Raw genomic sequence first — 25,125 nt, 5'->3', positions numbered from 1 at the left:
TGTCCAAAATAGCATTCTATTCCTTATATAGTGCATCTGTATAGAGCCCTATGGGCCCTGGTCAAAAGGAGTCCACTATGTATGGAATATGGTGCCATTGAGGATGCATGCAGTATTTATGTCAACAGCACTCACATTACACAACACATTGTGTAATACATGTAGATTAATCTCATGGATGACATACTATTAAAACACTCTGATTTCCTGTGAACAAGCATGTTTTATACAGTGTGTGCATGTAAGATATTTCTACTTGATCGTGACAGTTTATAGTCTCCTACCAACACACTTTACATGCAATCTCCCTAGTGATCTGGTGCTTGTGCAGGTAACTACCAAAATAAAGGAAACCACGAGCCGCTAAAACAGCTTCAATGCGCCCTTGGCATAGATCCTAGAAGTTTGGAGGGATGCGAGACTTCTTCCACGAGAAATTCCATCATTTGGTGTTTTGTCGATGGTGGCGGAAAACGCTGTCCCAGGCACCGCTCCAGAATCTCCCAGAAGTGTTCAACTGGGTTGGGATCTGCTGACTGAGACGTGCACACACAACCCTTTACACCCCCTATTCTCCTTTTGAGACTCCTCTTTCAAAGTCACTGAGATGTCTTGTAGCCATGATAGCCAAAATAATGGGCAACTGGGCATTTTTCTCCATGACCCTAAGCATGATGGGATGTTTTAATGGCTTAATTAACTCAGGAACCACACCTGTGTGGAAGCACCTGCTTTCGTATCACTCGTTTACTCAAGTGTTTCCTTTATTTTGGCAGTTACCAGTATCTCAACATAATGCTTACTGGTTGTATAATTTTTAGGCTATTTATAGATATACCCTCTTCAAAACTGTCTTTTTCCTCTTAACTATCCTACTAAAGTAGCCTTAATACATACAGTATCCTCTCCTCCTTCCCCGCTTTCCTTTCTTTCTCTGTCCTCCTTTCCTTCCCTCCTTCCCTCTTTCCTCCTATCTGACAGTGTCCCACTCGCTGGTACTGGAAACTTGTCCCTGTAAGTTCCTCCTCTTTCTTCTTCTCCTCCTCTGTTGCATCATTCCTTCCTTATCTTTCTCTCCATCTTCGTATTCTCGCTCTTATTAGGTTTTCGAATAAAGGTCTGTTCTGTTTTTCTCTCCCTGCCTCTCCCCCTATTTGTACAATATGAGAATGCAGGCATACTGCTTCAGTGCTCTGCACTGGGCCTATCCGCTGTACATTTCCCTTGGGCTGACGTCACAGGGATGGGCAGGGTATTGTTGTTGTTGGACATAAATCACATGTAATCCACTCAGGGCTCTGGAAATGAACCCGTTCCTGCTAGAAACCAGTCCGTCTGGTCGGCTCCGTCTTAAAAAGGACCATGTGTGAGGGGGTGTTTTTAGTTTCTAGCCAGTCATTGTTTTGAGTCCCAAATGGCACCCTATTCCCTATTTGCTGGATTACTTTTAGCCAGGGCCCATAGAGTAAGAAGTAATGAGCTTGTGGTGTAGGCCTTTTATGTGAGGTGAAACGTTATGAACAGTGCCAATGCAACCATTCTAACATGGCTGATAGTCGTAGCTGTTTTACACAATACGTTTCTATCTGATTGGGACTGCTGTGTAACATTACACTCTCCTGAACAGACCCCGGGTATTACAGTCTGGCTGATAGTGTTGACACTGTGCTGGCTGTGTTCAGTTCAGTCATAGTTCATCTCAACCTGAATAGTCTCAACCCGAATACTTTACCTGCGTCAGGTTGGGTTAAATATCTTCCTCTGACGAGACTCTCTCCTGGCCTACTTTCCGCTGACAAAGCCCTCGCTGTCTCTGGACTCTTTCTATGGTTACGTCCAAAATGCCACCCTATTCCCTTTGAACAGAGCCCTAGTCAAGACTACTGCACTATATAGTCAATAGTAGTGCATTATATAGGGAGTAGGGTGCCAATTGGGACGCAAGCCATTCTCTCCCCCCCCCCCCCCATGGTTTCTGCTGCCTGGTTGGCTGCACCTTTCTCTTCTCCACTTCCATGGCATGTTATCTGTTCTCTCTCCGCTTCCACCCCTTTATTCTCTCTCTCCTCTAGGAGCATGTTGTTGGTCACGTTATCCGCGAGCCTGATGGGTGAATGTATGTATGTATGTATGTATGTATGTATGTATGTATGTATGTATGTATGTACTGTTTGTGCTGTATGTCCAACTTTTTTTTTGAAGAACATTGGCCTTGAACTCGCATTGAACTGTAAAGCCTGGACATCTCCCGTACTCACTCAATGACGTCTCTCTCTCTCTCACCCCATCTAAGATCCGCTACAGAAAGGACAAGACGCTGTCCAAACAGAAGCCTACATTTCCGGTGGTCACTGAAGTCAAAGACCTCTCCAACGGTTGCGCCATCGCTGCTATTGTACACTACTACTGCCCCGGCCTGTTGCAGCTAGAGGGTACATACATACATACATACATACATACATACATACATACATGCATACATACATGCATACATACATACATGCATACATACATACATACATACATACATACATACATACATACATACATACATACATACATAAAACCACATGATACCAGTTAACATGACAGTATTTGATATGCAAATACAAAAGTTAAACACAGGACTTGCGTATAGTTGTCCAATACCATATAGTACGTGCCTGGGGGTTTGACTAAAAAGCCTAGCTTACTATGTTGTAGGTTCCATCTAGATTTAAACCACACTACCTTTAATACAGTAACGTACTGTGTATCATTACACATACTGTACTATCTGCTCATTGTCCTGTGTTAGATGTTTAGACTCCATGGCCTGACTACCTGCTCATTGTACCGTTCCTGTGTTAAATGGGGGTTGCAATATGGCTTCCCTGTGCTCTAGCCTCTCCAGACTGTACGTGTGACTTTTCAGAGGGGTTGGGATAAAGCGCAAAGTCGAATTTCCGTCGGTCCTTCGCGTATAGTCGGACAATAAAGTAATCCTCGTTTTCTCCTTCAGATGTGTGTATGAAGGAGTCCATGGCGGTGGAAGACAGCCTGTACAACCTGCAGCTGATCCGAGAGTTCTGTGACAGCTGTCTGAAGAGCTGCTGCCCCCTGGTGTTGGAGGACCTGCTCTACACCCCACAGGAGCTCCAGGTACCACTCCCCCCCCCTCACTGTGGGCCCATATAGCCCTGTAGGATTTTGCTCCAACCCCAGTTGTAACTAACCAGATTTAATTTAGCTTATTATTAGGCGCGCTAGACTAGGGTTGGAGTACAAACCTACAGGATGGCAGCGCTCCAGAAACAGGTTTGGAGAGCTCTGATCTACACATTGTCTTGCCCTCGGAGCAATCCGTTGCCACGTATTTAGAAATGTGTGGCTAAATATATGTCTGGAGCGGCAGGTAGCCTAGTGGTTAGAACGTTGGGCCGGTAACCGAAAGGTTGCTGGATCGAATCCCTGAGCTGACAAGGTAAACATCTGTCGTTCTGCCCCTGAACAAGGCAGTTAACCCGCTGTCCCCCGGTAGATCGTCATTGTGAATAAGAATTTGTTCTTAACTGACTTGCCTTGCTAAATAAAGGTTAAATAAAAATAAAAGACTGTCTTATACAGAGTGTGTTTGGCCAACTGTCGCTGGATGCCATACATGTAATAAAACTATTACAGCATGTAACTTTATTGATATCCAGGAATGAATTGTTACGGAGATGGAAACGGCATTACAGGGGTCCTGTAAACTGTTTCTCTGGTATGTTCAGGTCAACACCATGAGTTTCCTAGCAGAGCTGCTGGGTTGGTTCGAGGTACGGAGGCCGGAGTTTGTTCAGCCACTGAACACCACTGGTAAGTGTTGGGCTGGGCCCTGTTCAGGAGGATGCAATGTTCCAAAACGTTCACATAGAAATGTGAATCCTCTAGAACAGATGTGGTGGTCTGTCAAGTAGAGTAGGGAATTATGTCAGCTCTAGTTGTTACATTTTTCTATCTGCAATATTCGGAGCGTTTCGCCTCACTGAATACACCCCAGGGCCTATATTCATAAAGCGACTCTGAGTAGGAGTGCTGTTCTCGGATCAGGTCCTCCCTGTCCAAAATAATTGTGATCTAAAAGGCTAAACTGATCCTAAATCAGCCCTTCTACTTTTGAGATGCTTGATACATTCAAGCCCAAGTCTTGTGTGTGATTCCTGCGTAGGCCTAAGTGGCAGTGTCGATATTTGACTAATGAGACTGTTTGTTTTACTCCAGATGCTTCTGCAACGCTCAAGCCAACCAGTTTGAGCAATAACAGGTACAGCAGCTCTCGCACAGTCATAATCACTAACAACTTTTTTATTTCTATATCAGTAGTAATTTGTCTCAGGAATGATATCTTTAGAGTGAAAGTTTATTGTGAGAGCTCGAGTGAGTGAGTAGATTTCCAATGTATTTATTACCTATGGCAAATCAACTTGAAACTTCATCTTGACACTTGATCTTGAAACAAATCTTTGTCCGTATTTCAGCGGCTCTCCTTCCATCTTCAAGAAGCCATTCCTGCCCATCTCCTCACCAGTGTCGCCAGGGCCTGCGCCAGGTGAGAGCAGGGCAACGCCCATCCCATCATTTAGGTCCGTCACACTTCTGTCCTCTGCAGAACATCCGGGTTCAAATAGTATTTGTTTTATTTACAATCAATCAAACAACACAATACGTATAATACAATACAACGGATTGCCTGCCTGGCCCAATGAAAGCAATTGAATAATCCCGAAAGTGCAAACCCCATTCATCTGCGACCGCAGGCTGGCATGCTCAATCAAACGCTCCTCAAGGTATTTGAGGGAGAACAGGTACTAAAGGTCGCACTCTGGTGAGTCTTTTATAACTGTGTTGTCTGCGTTTGTTTATCAGTGGGTCCATGTGAAGGTTTTTCTGCCTTTTTTTTGTTTGTTTTTGTGTGTTTATCTTTGCATGCCCTGACTAGTGCCTGTGTGTCTTGGTGGTGTCTGTGTGTGTGTCTGTGTTGACGACTGTGTGTGAATGTGTGCAGCGTCTCTGACTCAGTCTGCCTCCATGTCTCATGTAGAGAGAGCTGGAAGAACATGGACCAAGAAGCCTTTCAGGTAGGCCCCATCTCATTGTCTCTCTCTGTCAATTCTCTCTCTCTCTCTCTCTCTGTTAGCTCCATATTTCAGTTGTATCTCAGTACAAAGGGTTGGGGTCAATTCTATTTCAATGAAGTCATTTCAGGAAGTAAACTCTCTCTCTCTTCCCGTCTCTCTCCGTCCAGTCGCCCCCTGTCCTCGGCCGTTTCCTTTAGCATTCCCTTTGGCCTGGACAGCGACGTGGACGTCGTGATGGGCGGCGCCATCACCCGCTCGGTCAGCTCTGATAACGTGGCCCCCGGCCTGACCATAACCCGCGTGCCCTACACCCCCCCAGAGGACCTTAGTCACCTGCTCAGCAAGCCCCCCGCCCCCCCCGGCTCCCACAGAGGTTCCTGGGCCACCCAGAGCTCCTCCGTGGTGCCCATGCTGCTGAAGGAGAACGGCCTGGGAGACGGAGAGGGGGACGGGGAGCTGCCCACCATCGAGGAGGCCCTGCAGATCATCCACAACGAGGACAAGATGGAGCCCCGGCTCCACCCTGACGGGGCGGCCGACGGATTCTTCCTGCACTCTCCCGACGACCCGGCCAGCGCCAGACGCAACGGCCGCGCCGCTCACCCCTCCCACCCGCCTAACCCCATACCCCTCAGCTGCTCCGCCCCGTCTCACTCTGGGATGATGTACTACCCCCACACCCCCATGGGGGGCAAGACGCAGCAACCGAGGGAGCAGCCCTCCTCCACCCCCTCCTCCCGTACCCGACACACCTCGGAGGGCTCGCGGGACGACGACTCGGTGCTGAGGGACGGGAGCGTGGACTCTGACGCCTCTGAGGACCTCCTTCTCCTCCCCAATGCCCAGTCCACCCCTGCCACGCCTGCTGTCCACGCCAGAAGCTGTGGAGGGGGAGGGGACGCGCCGGACAGTGGTGTGAGGATGACCAGCTTCGCTGAGCGCAAGAAGAAACCGTCGACAGTGGGCGAATCAACTAAAAGCGGCGGCGCCAGCAGCAGTGAACCGGTCGCCCCGGCAGCGACAGCTCCGATGACCAGCTGGGTGGCCCAGCCCCAGAAGTCGACAGAGGAGAGCCCCAGTAAGAGTCCTGGATTGACCACCGAGATGTCCGAGCTGGGAGCCCGGCTGGACGAGAAGAGGAAGGCCATCGAGGCCCAGAAGAAACGTATTGAGGCCATTTTCGCCAAGCACCGCCAGAGACTGGGCAAGAGCGCCTTTCTGCAGCTGAAGAAAGAGCAGGGAGTGGGGGAGAGAGCGGAGGAGGAGGGGGGCCAGGTCAGCGCCTCCTCCACAGAGGAAGACCTCAGGGGGCTGACGCTAGACGAAAGGCTGGCTCGCATGGAGGATGAGGAGCAGCAGGAGGAACGGCGCCTCTCACTGGAGCAGGAGGGGAACGTTAAACCTTCATCACACCTGGACAACAAGCAGGCCTCCTTACCCAGAAGGGAGAAGGGTGCAGGGGCGGCAGGGCCGGCAGGGCCAGGAGGAGAGCAGGCCGGGGTGGTAGCACGTCAGCCAGCGCCCTTGGGGGACTACAACAATGCTGTCTCAAAGCTGAATGCGGCGCTAAGCTCCCTGCAGAGCGACATGCAGCGCCTCTCCGAACAACAGAACCAACTCATCAGGAAGAAGCCCGTCGCTCCCGCCGGAAACAAGTCCTGGGTGATCCCGCCCAGTCTCAAATCCCAGGCCCCTCCCCCGACCCGCATGTCCCGCGCGTCCACCCCCCGCGATCTCGCCTCCGCCTCCTCTTCCCCCTCGTCGTCCCGCCGCAACGCAGCCAGTCCCGGCAGAACATCCAAGTCGCCCCAGGTCCAGCGCCGGGCCCAGTCGGTGCCTCCCAAGAGCCCCAAGCACCAGGCCACCCACTACCACCACGCCCGCCCCCAGGACCTCAAAGTGCCGGGCCTGTCTCGCGTCCTCACCCCCCCACAGAATGTGGACACTATCCCCCACCTGCGCCGCGCCTCCCCCTGGCAGTGCCGGGACCAGAACTCCTCCACCTTCAACATCAGCTCTGCCCCCAGCCCTGCCTCCACCCCAACACCAACCCCCACCCCCCGGGCCCTGTCGCTGGCCCTGGATGACAACATGTCGGACGCCGGCTCGAACGAGGACCAGAGCATCTTCAGCATCGACCTGGATACCGCCACATCTCAGGCCTCGGGGAGAAAGGAACATGGGGGTGGAGGGAGCTCGGGGGCTCCCTCTGAGTGCTCGTTTGAGAGTGACGTTCCGGCTGCGGGGGTGTTTAATGGCAAGCGCAGCAGCCTGATCGAGATTTCTCTATCGGCCTTGTGCGGGGACGCGGACGAGGACGACCTGAGTGTCATGGACGACTCCATGAGCGACGTGACCGAACCCGAGATGAAGGGAGGGGTCGGCTTCTTCTTTAAGGTTAGTCGGACTGTGTGCGTGTCCGTCTGTGTCTGTTTGCCTGTGTATGTGCTCAAGCCTGACTAATCCTGTGTCTGTGTGTGTCCGCCATCAGGATGACAAGGTGCGGCCGGAGGACGAGATGGCCCAGAGGAAAGCAGCCCTGATGGAGAAACAGCGGAAGAGGGCGGAGGAGATGAAGAGACGCAGACTGGAGCAGGAGGAGAAGCGAGAGAAAGAGCATGCGATGTGTGTTGCGTTTTCAAGCCACTTACAGTACTGCGCTGTCCAACAGTCGACTCTCTAAATCCAGTAGATGGCGCTGCTTATGTTTCTCGTCCGGGTTACTGCCAAGCACTTTGACAAATGTTGCTGTATTCATAATGTGATTTTATTTTATTTTAATAATTCATTGATTTGATTAATTCATTGGTTCTCCTCCCCTCTCTCTATACCTCTAGCCGACCTGAGTGGTTTAACATCGAGGGCTGGGGAGACAAGTGTGGTGGCAGTGGTGAGGACCGGACCCCAGGTACTCCCCCATCGGAGAGCACGAGCCAGCGGAGAGACACCTTCACCAGGCAGGAGTACGAGCGGAGGCAGCAGCTGAAGATCATGGAGGATCTGGACAAGGTGTTGCGGCAGAAGCCCACCACGGTGCGCGGCGTGAAGAAGCAGAGACCCAAGACCATGTTCCGGGACGACTCGGTGCTTTCCCGCAGCCCCGCCAAGGGATTCATGGGTAAATATAAACTCCTCTCCCATTGCTGAGTCAGTATGGGGGCGTTCCCTGTTGTTTTTTTGTTGTTTGCAGTCGTGCTGCGCATCTCAGAAGACTGCGGTGTCACATTTAATGGGGTTTTCTCTGTGTTTGTCTCACTCTCACTCACACTAGGCTCCAAACTCAACAAGGTCTATTCCCACTCTACTATGAACCTGTCATCAATGGCTAACGACACTGGCAACAGCGGGACACTGACCGTCAGGAAATCTCCCAGGTAACTAACTGTCAACCATCACAAGCTGTATTTTACCGCACAAGTAGCTATGGTAACTGTAACAAGCTGTATTTCCACCGCACATGTAGCTATGGTTAACCATAACTAGTTGTATTTGTAGCTGATCTGTAGCTGCCTGACTATCCCCTCCTCCCGTCCTCATTATTGGCCTATTTTTAACACAAATGTGTGATTCAATGTCTGTCTGTTTATGTACCGGTATGTAGATTGTTTTGTTATGCTTCACAACAAATTTCCTCCCTACAGCCGATCTCACTCCCCCTCAAGGCTGATGTCACCGGGACGAATGGCCAATCAGAACGGAGAGAAGGACTGGGAGAACGCCTCCACGGCCTCGTCTCCCGCCTCCATCCCAGAGTACACCGGTACGTTAACCTTTAACCTTACGTTACAGCTCACTGTTAACCATCACTCGGGGGTCCATGACTGTGACATAATCTCTAGTTCCCTCTTCCAATATTCCTGTTCCAACAATATCCACACTAGCATTCATCAATAATCTTACTTAACCCAGAACTGAAGTCTCGTGTAATTGGCCAGATGCTCCATTAAGTTCTAGGTCCATACGAGAAGAGAGAGAAAGAGAACCGGAACGAAGAGCTCTCTCTTTGCAAGTTACGGGCTGAGTGCCCGCTCCCCGTCCGAATTTTGAAAGATGCTAAGACGTGCAAAATCGGGATTTGTCCAAAGTACCGGAACTAATGCTGCTCGTTATTTCACGCATCCCTTTGTATCATGACAGATCGACGCTACTGTTTATGTTTACGAAAGAGAACTTTATCATGAGTGGAATGCTAGTTTGGATATCGGAACAGAGCCTATACTGAGAATACGATGTCATCATAAGTACAGTTGAAGTCGGAAGTTTACATACACTTAGGTTGGAGTCATTAAAACTCGTTTTACAACCACTCCACAAATTTCTTGTTAACAAACTATAGTTTTGGCAAGTCGGTTAGAACATCTACTTTGTGAATGACACAAGTCATTTTTCCAACAACAATTATTTCACTTATATGGGGTCCCATGTGGCTCAGTTGGTAGAGCATGGTGTTTGCAACGCCAGGGTTGTGGGTTCGATTCCCACGGGGGCCAGTACGAAATAAAAACAATTTATGTAATGTATGCATTCACTACTGTAAGTCGCTCTGGATTAGAGCGTCTGCAAAATGACTAAAATGTAAATGTAAAAAAAAAAAATTCACTGTATCACAATTCCAGTGGGTCTGAAGTTTGCATACACTAAGTTGACTGTGCCTTTAAACAGCTTGGAAAATTCCAGAAAATTATGTCATGGCTTTAGAAGCTTCTGATTGGCTAATTGACATCATTTGAGTCAATTGGAGGTGTACCTGTGGATGTATTTCTAGGCCTACCTTCAAACTCAGTGCCTCTTTGCTTGACATCATGGGAAAATCAAAAGAAATCAGCCAAGACCTCAGAAAGAAATTGTAGACCTCCACAAGTCTGGTTCATCCGTGGGAGCAATTTCCAAACGCCTGAAGGTACCACGTTCATCTGTGCAAACAAAAGTACGCAAGTATAAACACCATGGGACCACGCAGCCGTCATACCGCTCAGGAAGGAGAAGCATTCTGTCTCCTAGAGATGAACGTACTTTGGTGCAAAAAGTGCAAATCAATCCCAGAACAACAGCAAAGGACCTTGTGAAGATGCTGGAGGAAACGGGTACAAAAGTATCTATATCCACAGTAAAACGAGTCCCATATCGACACAACCTGAAAGGCTGCTCAGCTAGGAAGAAGCCACTGCTCCAAAACTGGCATAAAAAAGCCAGACTACGGTTTGCAACTGCACATGGGAACAAAGATCGTACTTTTGGAGAAATGTCCTCTGGTCTGATGAAACAAAAATAGAACTGTTTGGCCATAATGACCATCGTTATGTTTGGAAGAAAAAGGTGGAGACTTGCAAGCCGAAGAAAACCATCCCAACAGTGAAGCACGGCGGTGGCAGCATCATGTTGTGGGGTTGCATTGCTGCAGGAGGGACTGGTGCACTTCACAAAATAGATGGCATCGTGAGCAGGAAAATTATGTGGATATATTGAAGCAACATCTCAAGACATCAGTCAGGAAGTTAAAGCTTGGTCGCAAGTGGGTCTTCAAAATGAACAATGACCCCAAGCATACTTCCAAAGTTCTGGCAAAACGGCTTAAGGACAACAAAGTCAAGGTATTGGAGTGGCCATCACAAAGCCCTGACCTGGATCCTGTAGAAAATCTGTGGGCAGAACTGAAAAAGTGTGTGTGAGCAAGGAGGCCTACAAACCTGACTCAGTTACACCAGCTCTGTTCGGAGGAATGGGCCAAAATTCACCCAACTTATTGTGGGAAGGTTGTGGAAGGCAACTCGAATGGTTTGACCCAAGTTAAACAATATAAAGGCAATGCTACCAAATACTAATTGAGTGTATGTAAACTTCTTACCCACTGGGAATGTGATGAAAGAAATAAAAGCTGAAATAAATCATTCTCTCTACTATTATTCTGACATTTCACATTCTTAAAATAAAGTGGTGATCCTAACTGACCTAACTGACCTAAGACAGGGCATTTTTTACTAGGATTAAATGTCAGGAATTGTGTGAAACTGAGTTTAAATGCATTGGGCTAAGGTGTATGTAAACTTCCGACTTTAACTGTATGTGTTTGAACTAATCCATCACATATTAACAGAAAGCTCATATGGGAACGTCCTTGTTCTTTGATCTATGGCATGCTATTTGTATTGATTTTGTTGATTTGTGTAGATGTGTTGTGTTTTTGGTTGATTTGTGTTTGTGATATTTGTGTTGCCTTCCAGGTCCCAAGCTGTACAAGGAGCCCAGCTTCAAGTCCAACAAGTTCATCATCCACAACGCCATCTCCCGCTGCTGCCTTGCTGGCAAGGTCAACGAACCGCAGAAAAACAAGATTGTTGAGGTCAGAACTCTGTAAATCAACAACTCCACTTAGATCCTTTTAAATAAATGTGTGCATCTCAAATGGCACCACCATATTCCATTATAGTGCACTACTTTTGACCAGGGTCTATAGGGCACTACAAAGGGAATAGGGGTGCCATTTGAGCCCTTAAAATCAACAACCTTGCTATCCTCCGCTGGATTGGCTGTCAGTCTACCTGGTTGAAGCCTCCACACTGCCACTGTTTATATCCCGTTCACCTCCTCTCTCGCTGTTCAGTTCAAAGGGCTTTATTGGATGGGAAACATATGTTTACATTGCCAAAGCAAGTGAAATGGATAAACAAAAGTGAAATAAACAAAAGGTGAACAGTAAATATTACACTCACACAAGTTCCAAAAGAATAAAGTCATTTCATATTGTGTTTATATACAGTGTTGTAACGATGTGCAAATAGTTAAAGTACAAAAGGGAAAATAAATAAGCATAAATATGGGTTGTATTTACAATGGTGTTTGTTCTTCACCGGTTGCCCTTTTCTTGTGGCAACATGTCACAAATCTTGCTGCTGTGATGGCACACTGGTATTTCACCCAGTAGATATGAGAGTTTATCAAAATTGGATTTGTTTTCAAATTCTTTGTGTGTGTAATCTGAGGGAAATATGTGTCTCTAATATGGTCATACATTTGGCATGAGGTTAGGAAGTGCAGCTCAGTTTCCACCTCATTTTGTAGGCAGTGTGCACATAGCCTGTCTTCTCTTGAGAGCCAGGTCTGCCTACGGCCACCTTTCTCAATAGCAAGGCTATGCTCACTGAGTCTGTACATATTCAAATATTTCCTTAATTTGGGGTAATTTACAGTGGTCAGGTATTCTGCCACTGTGTACTCTCTGGTTAGGGCCAAATGGCATTGTAGTTTGCTCTGTTTTTTTTGTTAATTCTTTCCAAAGTGTCAAAAAGTGTATTTTTGTTTTCTCATGATTTGGTTGGGTCTAATTGTGTTGTTGTCCTGGGGCTCTGTGGGTGTGTTTGCGAACAGAGCCCCCGGACTAGCTTGCTTCTCTCTCTCTCTCTCTCTCTCTCTCTCTCTCTCTCTCTCTCTCTCTCTCTCTCTCTCTCTCAATTAAATTCAAAGGGCTTTATTGGCATGGGAAACATATATGTTTACATTGGCAAATCTCTCTCACTCTTTCTAATGCGGATTCGTATTGAATTGTGTCATTGTTAAAGCGTTTTTAACATTGCTTTATCTCCCCCTCTCCTTCTATGGTTCAGGAGATGGAGAAGTGCCAGGCCAACCACTTCCTCATCCTCTTCCGTGACTCCAGCTGTCAGTTCCGGGCCGTCTACACCATGAACCCAGAGACCGAGGAGATGGTGCGCCTAACGGGCATCGGGCCTCGCGTCATCAGCCCCGCCATGGTGGAGTCCATCTACAAATATAGTTCGGACCGCAAACAGTTCACCACCATCCCGTCCAAGACCATGTCCATGAGCGTCGATGCCTTCACCATCCCCGGGCACCTGTGGCAGAGCAAGCGCCCGGGCACCCCCAAGAAGCTGGGCACCCCCAAATAATAACGAGAATGTCTCAATGATGGAGGTGGTGATGGGTGGGGGGAGGAAGGAGGTGGACATATGTAAATCAGGGGCCCCTCCTCTTCCCCCAGTCAACCCCCTCTTCCCCCCCCCCCCCCCCCCCCTCCTTTCTCTTATATTGGTTTGGTCCAGTGTTGGCTGTTGATTTGGTGACTGCTTTGGTTCAGTAGGCTGGTCAGGTAGACCGCCGGAGGGATCTGAAAGGAATAAATGACACTGGTGTCAAACATGTATAAAACCGCCTGCCCCTTTAAGCCTGTCCAATCGGATGGTCTCTGCCCCTTTAAGACCAACCTGGGTCGTATTAACTAGGAAGCAAACGGACCAAAACAGGGAGGGACTACCTGAATGTGTCCAATAAGAAATGCTTGTTTTTCGTTGCAATATGTTTTGCTATGGTGTGCACCAATGAATATGACCCTCATCAGCTCTGTGTATGGGGGACATTTGTACATGTCATGTGACAAGGGGGCCAGCTACAGATAATCACTACTACTAAAGCCATTCATAGGGCCCTGTCTGTCACACACTACACCCCGTAGGGGCCTCTGATTGCCCCCCCCCCCCCCAGCCTGATCTACCTAGATTGTAAAATAATAATGTTGTAATAGGACAATAATGAACAGGGCTTCTTCCCACCGTACTGGGCCTGTTACCCCCAGCCTCCTACTGCTTTCCCACTGCCTCCCCTTGACTAACCCCGTCCACAGTCATCCTTTGTGACCTTAAGCACTTGGTGGTGAGCGCGAGAGGGAACATCTCGCACACACTGCCGCAGCTCTCTGAACAGAACATGGGGGTCAGACCTGCAATCTCCCTCTTTCTCTCTATCTTTTCTCTTTCTTTAATCTGACCTTCTTTCTTCTTTAATTCCAGGACTCTTTCTCCTCCCGTCTGCTGCCTCCCCATGCAGACGGGACAGAAGAACCCACCCCGAAAGAGATCCGACTTAGCAAACTGCTCTCTCATGAATGTAGGGTGCACCCGAACCACTCGGCTCCCGCGGGTGCGTTTTTCGTTGACCAGTCGAGGACTGGGAGGTACTGTAATTGGGCGGGTCCACCGAGGGCTCTAGCACTCTTGACTGGCTGCCGTGCCTGTCAGTCAGAGCGGTATGAAGGACTCCGCCCGGCTCCAACTCTACTTCAGCTGTAGACATCTGGATGTTTTTTTTACACCACTACTTTTGACATGTTGTGCTGAGTGAATCGCTTCGGCCTTTGCGAGCAGAATTGACAACTAATTTCCCCCCCCCCCTTACTTGCTTTATTTCCTATTTCAGTACGAGAGGAGGAATGAAAATAGCGTTATACCGTTGTACATTATTATCTTGATGAATGAAACTGGGGGAAAAAATGAAGGAGGACTTTATACTCTGTTTAGCATTACCCAGGATTCACATTGTGTGGAGAGAGAAAAAGAAACGAAAATGAATGACAATTTAATATATATGAATGCTGTTTATTGCTAATTTACTTTCAGTTTTGACAATGATTTGTACAAACAAGTTGAACTATGAATAAGCTAGCCTGCTGCTTTACCATTAGCAAGGTGTGTGTGTGTTTGAGAGAAGAGCGCGCCAGTGAGTGAAAGAGCGAGCGAATGAGTAGAAAAACTGTCTGACAACAGAGACTTAGCGAACTCTCCACCATCTGAGAAATAAACCCAGAAGGACAAAAAATGAACAAGCTGTGTCATTTGAGATCACACACACACACACACACACACACACGTTACCTGTGAATGAAGGATAATCAGGACTGTATCAGCCCTAATTCGGTCCCGCTGCAGGGTATGGTGTGATACTGCAGTATTTGGGGTTTTGGGTAAGCCTCGAGCCCATGACCCCATAGGGTACCATTTGGAACACACACCGTGTTTCTGGTCTAACCTGTAGGCACTAATGGGTTCTGATCTCCTCTTGTCTTCATTTAGCACTATATCAGCTGATGTAGGCCAGCCAGCCAGCCAATCAGCTGCCATCTCTCCTGTCTCGTTTCACATCACAAACTGCCTCCCAACAACATCACGTTCCTGTCGTTTTGACTGAGATTTCAAATGGAGATCTGATAGATTTTTTTTTTGGTCTCTCTAATGAGCTTGACAATGGGTTTGTATGTTCAGTGTGTATGGCAAGGAGTGTGAGATGAATGGACGTGTGTGACTGTGTTGGTGTAATATGTATATCTGTTTGTTTGTAAAGGAGAGTACGTATGCGATAGTCAAACTATAACTGGATTCTGTGCAATTCTCCTGTAGACAGTAAGTCATGTAACCCCAAGGTGTGTTTATTGGGTAAAGATTAGAAGGATTTTATGTTTAGATTCTATTATGATTTTATTTTTTTTCACCATTAAAGTGGTGATTCAGATGTTCATTTCATAGAAGACATGTCCTGTATGTTGTCTTTTTTATTTTGCTCTGTTACCACCGTGTCGATGTGGGCAGAGTATTTGTGTTCCTCTCGCAAAATTGTTCATGATTACAGATCTATCCCAGGTAACTGGACCAGGCTAATAAAATCCTTTAAAAAAAATCACCATTACCCCTTTCATTTATGTCATGCTCATTCTTAGTGTTTCTGGACCCACCTTAAATGAACAACTTTAAAGGCTTAACAAAGCCTTCATAAACCCATTATAGGGCTACATACAGTAGGTGCTTCACGAATCCATTTAGAAGCTGATTTTTACTATATTAAAATGTGTTCTAACATAACGCTTTTCTAAACGTGACAGCTCTTTTTTTCCCACCCTTTATGTATACAGAATGGTATGTCCTTAAATTAGTATTAAAGCATCTTTCGTTACGGAGGCCTTAAAACCTTTTTAAAGTTTAGTTATGTTGCCTATCGGTTCCACGTTTTTAAAGTTTGCGGGAATTTCTTTCCTTTTCATAGTCTCTTTATCCTCTCGCTTCATTTAGATTTTTAGTTGAAGTCCATACTGTCAGCGTTGCACTGGGACTAGCTAAGACTGTTGGCTAAATGGTATGTGTGTAACTGAAACGCGTACCCTCTGGCCCACGTCAACAAAAAAGTGTCTGAGGAAATGAAAGTATAAGTATAGGTTGAGCGCATTCATGCTTAGACACACACTTGAGGCTTCCACAATTCTTCTTTTCAGGGGCATCATGCACCCCCAAAATTTGAGGGAGCATGGCTTACGGGTGGTTGAGGTGGGCTAGGTCCTCCGTCTGGAAGTTGGCGAATTTAGCATTTTTCAAACAGCTGAAACGTCTTTTTCCTGCAATCTAGAACCATAATCATTATGCTTAATTGACGTCAACCCCCCCAAAAATTGGGATATCAATGCATATACCTCTTGAGCAGTCAATCCTCCTGAGTGGTTGTTATTTTAACAAAACTAAATATACTCAAATCTGGGTACAAGATTAAAGGAATGTGAATGTTATTCAGTACATTTAGTAATTGCTTTTCTAAAGCCTAACAACCTTGTCAACAAGCATGCCAGCTAAGATAGACAAGCTAGCTACACTGACTTGATTGATATTCTGAAATGGCTTCTTGGTAGCTCGTTATGAGATTGGGAACCTATCTGGGCTTGTTAAAGCCAACTTCAACAATTGCTAAGTGGCGAGTAGTATTACAGAAATAAAATGGAAAAAAGAATAAAATGTACAGGACAAATCTGAGGGGGCGTCGTAACGCCTCTGCTTGTTTATTTCAAACAGGTCTTGTGGTAAAGGGATGACATACTTTACTCCAGATTTTATCTGACAGATAAAAACGATACACAACATTGTCTTGTCAAATGATATGTATATGTTGTCTGCATAATGTGTGTACAGGAGAAGAGAAAGCATACAGCAGTGTTTTGGTTCCTACTCCCATCTGACTGAATACTGACTAGTTACTCAGGGTTTCAAACAAATGATCAATTGGAGATAAGTATTACATTACTCAAACTCGTCTGAAAGCAGATGGATGTTGTTATTAACCACAGGCCCTGGATCAGATGTTAATGTCTTATCTCCTTAATGGTTAGGATTGGCGTTAGGGTCATTGGGTCCAGCTTTTGAAAAATGCAATTCAGCTATCGGATAGGAGTAAATGCATAGAAAGAATATATAGAACCGGAGTTCCCATTCAAGTCAAGGATTCTTCCATTTTATTCATTCTATGCAGATAGGTAACTTTTGAAAAACTGGGCCCTGATCTCAGATCTGTGCTTTGGAACAATGTCTACCTTTGAGCAAAGATTACAATCTTGGTGGACATATAACAGGCTCATTGGCAGTTGAACAAGTCCTGGGCATCAGGAAGATGTACAGAATGGAGAAAATGTTTTGAAATGCAGTGAAACAGGGAGGTAATACCTATATTTGTCCTGTTTGCTTTCCGTTTGAAAATGTTTTGCTACGATGTACTCTATTGAACAGACCCCTTGGTTGTGTTTACCATGCTACACCTTGGCAAAAATGTGTTACAATGGAATACAAAAACACGTTTTTTTATTGGACAAGTCCAGGTACTCTCTCCCTGTGCCAAATTAACACAACCCAGGTGAAGAGAGGGAGCCCACCAGCCAAGTCCAGCAGGCACCCTTCCAGCAGGTAGTTGTTCAGAAGTGCATAGCAATTAGCATCTCTGAGTGGAACAGGGTTAAACGTCCCAAATGTCACCCTATTCACTACAGTATATAGTGCACTACTTTTGACCAGAACTCTATGGGGGCTGGTTAAAAGTAGTACACCATGTAGGGAATAGGTTGCCATTTGGGACAGTCCCAGGGTATTGTAAAGCATTCTCTGTTAGCAGGGCAAGGTGGTATTCAGCTGTGTTTAGCGTGCAGCATCTCTGTGAGCAATGAGTTGCAGGGCAGATCACCCTGTAGGTGGCGCTGGTACAGATACTCCTCCACCTGCAGGCTGATGCTGCGAACCTCAGGAAGCCGTAGCAGCAGTTGGCCAAACTTGTCGGTGTGACCCGGGTGGGTGTAGAGGGTGTGGTCCATCAGGGTGTGGTTCACCCTTTCCTGGGTCCGCTCCACCTGCCCGCGGTCCTGCACCGACTTCACATCTGCAGGGTCGAGAAGGACAGGTAGAGACAGTTAGTTGAAAATCTATAAATCATCTGTAGGGGACTATCCAAACTGACTTCACATCTGCAGTGTGGAAAAGACAGGCAGACAGATTGAACAATTGGGAAGTGTCTACTATGAGATACTCTAATACAAAAACCCAATCAAGTTGTCCGTTTCCAGTGGAGATTCCTTGGCTGAGAATCAGTCAACCAGGGACCAAAACCAGAGACCTACAGCAGAGGTACATCAGAGCAAAGTAACATTCAGAAGGACTGGAGGACTCACCAGGGTTGAAGAGGACCAGGTATTTCAGGCACACAAACTCCTGTGTGTCCAGGTGGAGGGCCTTGAGTTTAACCACCAGGTCCTGAGTCCTTGACACCAGACTGGTCAGAGTGACCCCTGCCTGGGTCAGGATGTTCAACACCTCAATCTGCATCAGAGAGACAGGAATATTTAGGACCTCCAGACATGACACCATCCAGACAATTGGATGGAATTTCCTGTAGTCAGCCTGCCAATTGCACGCTCCCTCAAAACACGAGACATCTTTGGCATTGTGTTGTGTGACAAAACTGTACATTTTAGAGTGACTGTTTATTGTCCCCAGCACAAGGTGCACCTGTGTAATGATCGTGCTGTTTAATCAGCTTCTTGATATGCCACACCTGTCAGGTGGATGGATTATCTTGGCAAATGAAAAATGCTCACTAACAGGGATGTAAGCAAATTTGTAAACATTTTAGGAAATAAGCTTTTCGTGAGAAGGGAGAAGGGGATGGGGTTGTCGGGCGGCCGGACCTCACTAGTCGCAAGATTTCATCTGGAGAGAGAGGGGAGAAGGAGGTCAAGGCGTAGGGTAGTTCTGTGTGAGCGGATGAGGAGTGATTGCCTTCAACCTTTTCAGAGGGTGACAGTTGTCTGCAGAGAAGGAGAATGGAGGATTAAGTAGGGAGCAGAAGGTGGAAACTATTTTCTAGGGTTAGAGGGCAGAAGCTTGAAATTTAGAGTGATAGAAAGTGGCTTTAGCAGCAGATAGAGGGGAAGAGAAGGTAGAGAGGAGAGAGTGGAAGGATGATAGGTCCTCTGGAAGTCTAGTGACCATCTGAGTAGGGGCTGAGTGGCTAGGGCTGGAGGAAAGGGAGACAGAAAAGGAAACAACGTAGTGACCAGAGACTTGGAGGGGGGTTGCTGTGAGATTAGTAGGCGAACAGCCTCTAGTAAAGATGAGGTCAAGCGTATTGCCTGCTTTGTGAGTGGGAGGGGACCGAGAAAGGGTCAGGTCAAAAGGGGCATGGAGGGGAATGGTGGTGTTGTAAAGGAATGAATCAAAGGCAGACATTGCGAGGTTGAAGTCGGCAAATACAAACAGCGGTGAGCCATCGTCAGGAAATATGTTTATCGAGGTGCCAAGCTCATTGAGGAACTCTAAGGGCACCTAGTGGGCAATAGACGATAACAATGTTAAGCTTGAGTGGACAAGTGACAGCATGGAATTCAAATGAGAAGAAAAGAGAGTAGCAGTGTTCTCTGGGGTGATCCATGTCTCCATCAGGGCCAAAAAGGTAAAAGGACTGAACGGCAGCATAGGATGAGATGAACTCGGTGTTCTTAACCGCAGATCAGCAGTTCCAAATGTTGCCAGAGACCAGGAATTCCACATGAGTTGTGTGTGCAGGGTACACTAAATTAGAAGGGTTTCAGCCAAGGGCTGTGGAGTGTCTGTAAAGCCTACAGGGAGAGGAGTGAGCTGGGATAGAACACACACACATAGTTGCCAAAGCTACAAAAGAGCAAAACGTTATCATCTGAAAATAACTAGGTAAGATACTCAAGTGAGAGTGGTCTAGAGTCTTACTCTCACACGATTCAGACTACACAGGACGTTCAAACTAGTTGGGACTTTCGGCCCTATAGTATTATTCAGGCAATACATTATAGTATGAGCTAATCGAGGAGGAGGAGGAGATGGAAAGGGTGAGGATGAGGACGAGCATGAGAACAAGTACAAGGACGACCACAAGGAGGAGGAAGGGAAGGAGGACAGTGATTGGAGGTGGTAGCTACCTGTTGTCCTGTGACCAGATAGATGCAGCCTTCTCTGCTGTATGCCACCTGTCGACACAGGTGATCCAGCACCAGCAGCTCACTCCAACAGCTCTGCAGCAGCACCATCTGGTCCTCCACCTAAAGGAGTAACCACCAGGACCACACACAGGTCAGTTCACCTCTCAATGCAGTCGATTCAGGAAGTGAATTGAAAGTGTCCCATTGTTTTCTATGAGGATAAAAAAAAATTGTGTGTGTGTCTGTATGACCTTAAGCTCCTTGAAGAGAGCACTGTTCCTGGCCCATTCCACGAGCCCAAACAGAGTCTGGTCGGCCATTTTACACATGATACTGAAGGTGTTGAGGCGGTCGTGTTTCCCACGGCTTGCGTGCTCTCTCTGCAGACTGGCCAGCACCTTGGCACACAGCTGGCGCTCATCCGGCTCACCCTCCAGAAGCTGGGCCAGGAAGCTAGGTGTAGGAGCAGTCAACGTGGAGGTTGGGGTTGGGGTGGAGCTCGGGGTGATTGTGGGCGTGGTGAGTAACCCGTTAGGTGTGGGCGGGGTTGGAGGTGCCGGGCCGTAGCTGTAAGGCATCATCTCACTTTTCTCCTGGTGGTATCCTGATCCCCCTCCATGGATGGAACGGTGGTACACTTCAGGGTAAGCCAGGGACAGGGGAGGAGCTAGAGCCCTCCTGTCCCGGTTCATGGTGCAGTCCAGAAGCATGGGGGGGAGCTCTGAATGGCCCATATTAGAGGGGTAGGCCTGCGATTGGTGGACATTGTCAGAGGGCAGGGGTGCCAATGTGTGACTGGACATCAGGTGAATGTTGTTTGAAACGGAAGGCTGGTGCGTTTGTGCACTTTCCAGTTTGATCCTGTAGGGGGTGGTGTTGTGCTGCTGGTGGTGGTAGACCCCTCTCTGCTGTTTCATCTGCCTGTCTCGTCGATACAGAGGGCCAAACTTGTTCCGGCCACCTCTCATTCGGTCTGCCCTTACCGCTGTAGGACCAGAGAGTAACATACAGTAGAGGTATCAGTATACTGACACTATAATGAAGAGAGTAACATGAGTACATTAAAACTATATTTAAAAAAAGCTACATGTGAGTGTATTGACACTATAACAAATGAAGAGAGAGTAACAGGAGTAACAATCCTGCCAGGAGGGCTCATTGGGCAGGGTATGCATATGTTCGGGGAATATTCGAATGGTTCCAACTCCCATTGTGCCAGCACTGCCGGGCAAGCTCAATCAAACTCAGAAGAAATATTTGAAATGACAAACCAATACTACTTGAACCCAGGTCTGATGTCAGCATGTTTTAGTGTACACTATCTGGGTCAGTTCTGGTTTATGAGTCCACAGATAAGTCATATGAGGGAGCAGAACATGGAAGGGTGTCAATGGAAGTAAAGGTAAGGCATTATGCAAGCTAGCACAGAGGAGATTTCCACAGGTACACATAATGGGAACACTTCAGTACATGAGTGATAAAGTATATTGAAAGCCGGTGCTTTCACATAGGTGTGTTTCCTGAATTAATGAATAAAGCAATTAACATCCCATCATGCTTATGGTCATATATAATAATTCTGGGCAGGCCATTATTTTGGCCCTTACTTTGGCTACCATGGCTATGCCCCCATAGGATAACAATCCACAGGGCACGAGTGGTCACTGAATGGTTTGATGAGCATGAAAACAAATGTAAGTGACCAGATCCCAACCCAGTTGAACACTTATGGGAGACTCTGGAGCGGTGCCTGAGATAGCGTTTTCCACCACCATCAACAAAACACCAAATGATGGAATTTCTAGTGGAAGAAGTCTCGCATCCCTCCAATATAATTCCAGACACTTATAGAATCTATGCCAAGGTGCATTGAAGCTTTTCTGGATTGTGGTGGCCCAACGCCCTATTAAGACACTTTATGTTGGTTTCCTTTATGCTGGCAGTTACCTGTATACTGTATATCAGGGATGGGCAACTTTGATGGGGGTGGGGGCCTCAAAACATCTGAACTCATCGGGGGGTGGGGGCCGCAGTTGCTCGCAGGATATTTTTGTTTGTTGTTGTAAATTTGACCTTTATTAAACTAAGGAAATTCTTATTTACAATGACGGAATACACCGGCCAAACCCAGATGGGGCTCCCAATCACGGCCGGTTGTGATACAGCCTGGACTCATACCAGGGGGCCTGTGGTGACGCCTCTAGCACTGAGATGCGGTGCCTTAGACCGCTGCGCCACTCGGGAGCTCTGGATTGATCAGAGGGCCTTCAAAAGGGGCTCACTAGTTGCCCATCCCTGCTTTAAATGCTTCTGAGTCCCGCAGGTCTGTCCTGTGCTGGGTCTCAAGGATTGTTTTGAGGACACACATTGATTGTTTTGTGTGCATGTATGCACACAGGTGTGTGTATGCATGTGTTTGAGTGTGGGTGTATGCATTTGGTTTAAGTGTGTGTGTGTGCACGTGCATGTGAGTGAGTAAGTGAGTGCCGTACCCTCTCTCTTCATGCCCACGGCCAGGCACTTCTGGAAACGGCAGTAGGGGCAGCGTTTCCTCTGGGAGGGGTTCATGGGACAGCTCTGTCTCTCTGCACAGGTGTAACGCTTGTTGTTCTGCACCGAACGCTTGAAGAAACCCTGCAGATAGAGAGGGAGAGGAGAGAGACAGGGAGACAGAGAGAGGGGGGGGGGTGGGGGAGAGAGAGACAGAGCTCAATCAAGCTGCTGCTAGGATGCAGTTTGTGTGCCTCGTTATGTCTCAAAGGAAACGACGAAACCACTTAGATCTACGATAGAGAGGTTAAATAAAAAAATACTCTTGGTTTCATGTAGCTGCTCTTGACTGAGCTGGCCTGGTGTAATAGAACAAATGAAATAGTCCCAAAAGTAAGGAAAAAACAACAACATCCCATCTGCCACTCCAGGCAGGCTCAATGTAACAGTCAACAAAATCATCCCAATACTATTTGAAACAAGTGTGTCATTGAAAAGAAGTGTGTCGTCGATCACGCTGGGCCTACATTACCTTGCAGCTCTCGCAGGTGAGCAGCCCATAGTGGTAGCCAGACACTTTGTCCCCGCAGACTGGACAGACCTCCGCCTGATCTGGCCTGGTCTCTGGCTCGGTCTTCAGCTCCTGAGCTGGGGAGTGGGGAAGGTTTAGCTGTTTAGGATCTCCATTAGCTGTTTCACATGCAGCAGCTACACTTCCTGGGGTCCACAAGGTGTTGGGGTGTCATGCATTGGCTAATGGCAGGGATTAAAGAGACCTCTATGTGTCTGCTTGTTATTAAGTGGCCGACCAAGGTCTGACTAAGGGCTAGATTCAATCTGACTTTAAAGGCAATGCTTCAGTGTTTCGTGGAGACCGCATCACGGTAAACACTGTATAAGTCAGTTGGCTCAATCAGAAATGACCTTTAAACGTCAATCACGCTATAACGCGGATCTTCTGCGGTCCGGATTGAATCTAGGCCTAAGTTAGTAGTCAAGTCAAGTTCTTGTACTTATGCTTGTTAATCGATCTGAGTCCGAATTCACAAAGCATCTCAGAGTAGGAGTGCTGGTCCCTCGTTATTCGTTATGATTTAAAAGGCGAAACCAAACTGATCCTAGAACAGCACTCCTACTATGAGACGCTTTATGAACACGGCCCTGGTTTATTCTTCAGTAAATGAGAGGCGGCGGCCTCTGAACAGCCATCGTGCTATATTCTTATCACTCAGATCGATAGGCTAAAACTATAAACTGAACTGTCTTATTGTGACACTTACGTAATTCATATTGACCATGTTTTTAGTGAATGAACCGATTTGGACAAAGAGAAAGTACGTTTGGCAATGGAAATGATGATATTAAGAGGAAATTCACCAATGTCCATATTTGATAAATAGTGAGCGATTTTAAAAGAAAGTTCCCTCTCCCTGAAGCTGTCTTCACACCCTTCATTCAACTGTAATATATAAGTACTGTGATCACTAGCCTGGTTCCACACTGTATAGCTGTATCCAACTCTTCTTTTCTTGTAATGCCATACATGTTTGGCTTGACAATGAACGGACAGAGAGAGGAGTTGGCCAAAGCACAAATAGGCTGGACCAGCGTTTCCCAAACCCGGTCCCGGGGACCCAATGGGGTGCACATTTTCAAGTTATGATTACTTGAATCATCTGTGTAGTGCTAGAGAGAAATACTAAAAACGTGCACCCCCTTGGGGTTCCCAGGACCGAGTTTGGAAAACGCTGAACTGGACCATCAGGCTATATGATCACACCTCTCGTGTCACAAACAAAACATTCTGAGAGGCACCTAGTAGCTTGAGAGGCAGCTAGAACAGTAACAGTAACAGAAGCAGTTATAGTCCAGGTCGGTAACAGCAACCGTAATAACAGTACAAGCAAGATTACCAGTCCAGATCAGTAGCAGTACTCACATGTCGACGATCCCTCCGAAGACAACAGATCCGGAGGCTGGGCCTGGCATAGGGCCTGGCCCTGGTCCGCATGGAAGTGGCCCTGGGGTACGTACATTTTGAAAGAGGAGATAGCCTAAATCACCCTAACTACTTCCTCATAGCCGGAGGGAGCAGGAGCCCAGACAGACAGACAGACAGACAGAGAGGCAGGCAGCCACAGCAGGACCTCTGCTGTCTGTCTAAGGACCCACTATTGGACTGTGCTCCATAGTGGACTTTGGACTTTGCTCCATGGTGGCGGTGCAATAAAATCCTGTCCTGACTTACTGGAACGCCTAGCACAGCCTGGTGAGTGAAGACCTTCTTGGAGGAATTCCTGTGCAGTAAGTAAGTGCTGTAGGTAGGAAGGCATGTAGGCAGGTAGGTAGACAGATAAGTTAGTAGGTACAGAACCAGTCAAAAGTTGACACACCTACTTTAAGGGTTTTTCTTTATTTTTACATTGTAGAATAATAGTGAAGACATCAAAACTATGAAATAACACATTTGGAATCAGGTAGTAACCAATTATATTTTAC

The 25,125-nt window shown here is 47.1% G+C and overlaps 2 protein-coding genes across 6 annotated transcripts in view; one reads left to right on the top strand and one right to left on the bottom strand.

Moving 5' to 3' along the window:
- camsap3 (calmodulin regulated spectrin-associated protein family, member 3) overlaps positions 1–15,577 on the top strand; it is a 53,014-nt gene extending 37,437 nt beyond the window's left edge. For 3 of the 5 annotated variants that reach the window (XM_014192719.3, XM_014192722.3, XM_045714936.2), the window contains exons 5-18: positions 982–1,014; positions 2,294–2,432; positions 3,002–3,141; positions 3,753–3,837; positions 4,243–4,285; positions 4,500–4,570; positions 5,027–5,099; positions 5,267–7,496; positions 7,591–7,724; positions 7,937–8,217; positions 8,371–8,473; positions 8,741–8,859; positions 11,321–11,439; positions 12,701–15,577. In XM_014192719.3, coding sequence (XP_014048194.3) covers positions 982–1,014; positions 2,294–2,432; positions 3,002–3,141; positions 3,753–3,837; positions 4,243–4,285; positions 4,500–4,570; positions 5,027–5,099; positions 5,267–7,496; positions 7,591–7,724; positions 7,937–8,217; positions 8,371–8,473; positions 8,741–8,859; positions 11,321–11,439; positions 12,701–13,003 — 3,873 coding nt within the window. In that variant the 3' untranslated portion in view covers positions 13,004–15,577. The remainder of the gene's footprint in view (positions 1–981; positions 1,015–2,293; positions 2,433–3,001; positions 3,142–3,752; positions 3,838–4,242; positions 4,286–4,499; positions 4,571–5,026; positions 5,100–5,266; positions 7,497–7,590; positions 7,725–7,936; positions 8,218–8,370; positions 8,474–8,740; positions 8,860–11,320; positions 11,440–12,700) is intronic. The other 2 variants (XM_014192721.3, XM_014192720.3) reach the window with 2 other exon arrangements.
- A 1,096-nt stretch (positions 15,578–16,673) lies between these two features.
- Positions 16,674–24,864, bottom strand: nr5a5 (nuclear receptor subfamily 5, group A, member 5). The gene is made up of 7 exons (XM_014192724.3): positions 24,566–24,864; positions 23,159–23,274; positions 22,629–22,770; positions 20,388–21,121; positions 20,137–20,256; positions 18,355–18,502; positions 16,674–18,065 (listed from the first exon to the last, which is right to left on the bottom strand). Exons 1-7 carry the CDS (start codon positions 24,660–24,662, stop codon positions 17,818–17,820), a joined length of 1,605 nt encoding a protein of 534 aa, XP_014048199.1. The 5' UTR covers positions 24,663–24,864; the 3' UTR covers positions 16,674–17,817.
- Positions 24,865–25,125: the final 261 nt, after the last annotated feature.

This window comes from Salmo salar, chromosome 03, assembly GCF_965601325.2.
Source record: "Salmo salar chromosome 03, fSalSal1, whole genome shotgun sequence".
Classification (NCBI taxonomy): Eukaryota; Metazoa; Chordata; class Actinopteri; order Salmoniformes; family Salmonidae; genus Salmo; species Salmo salar.
This window is presented reverse-complemented; position numbering and strand designations above follow the sequence as displayed.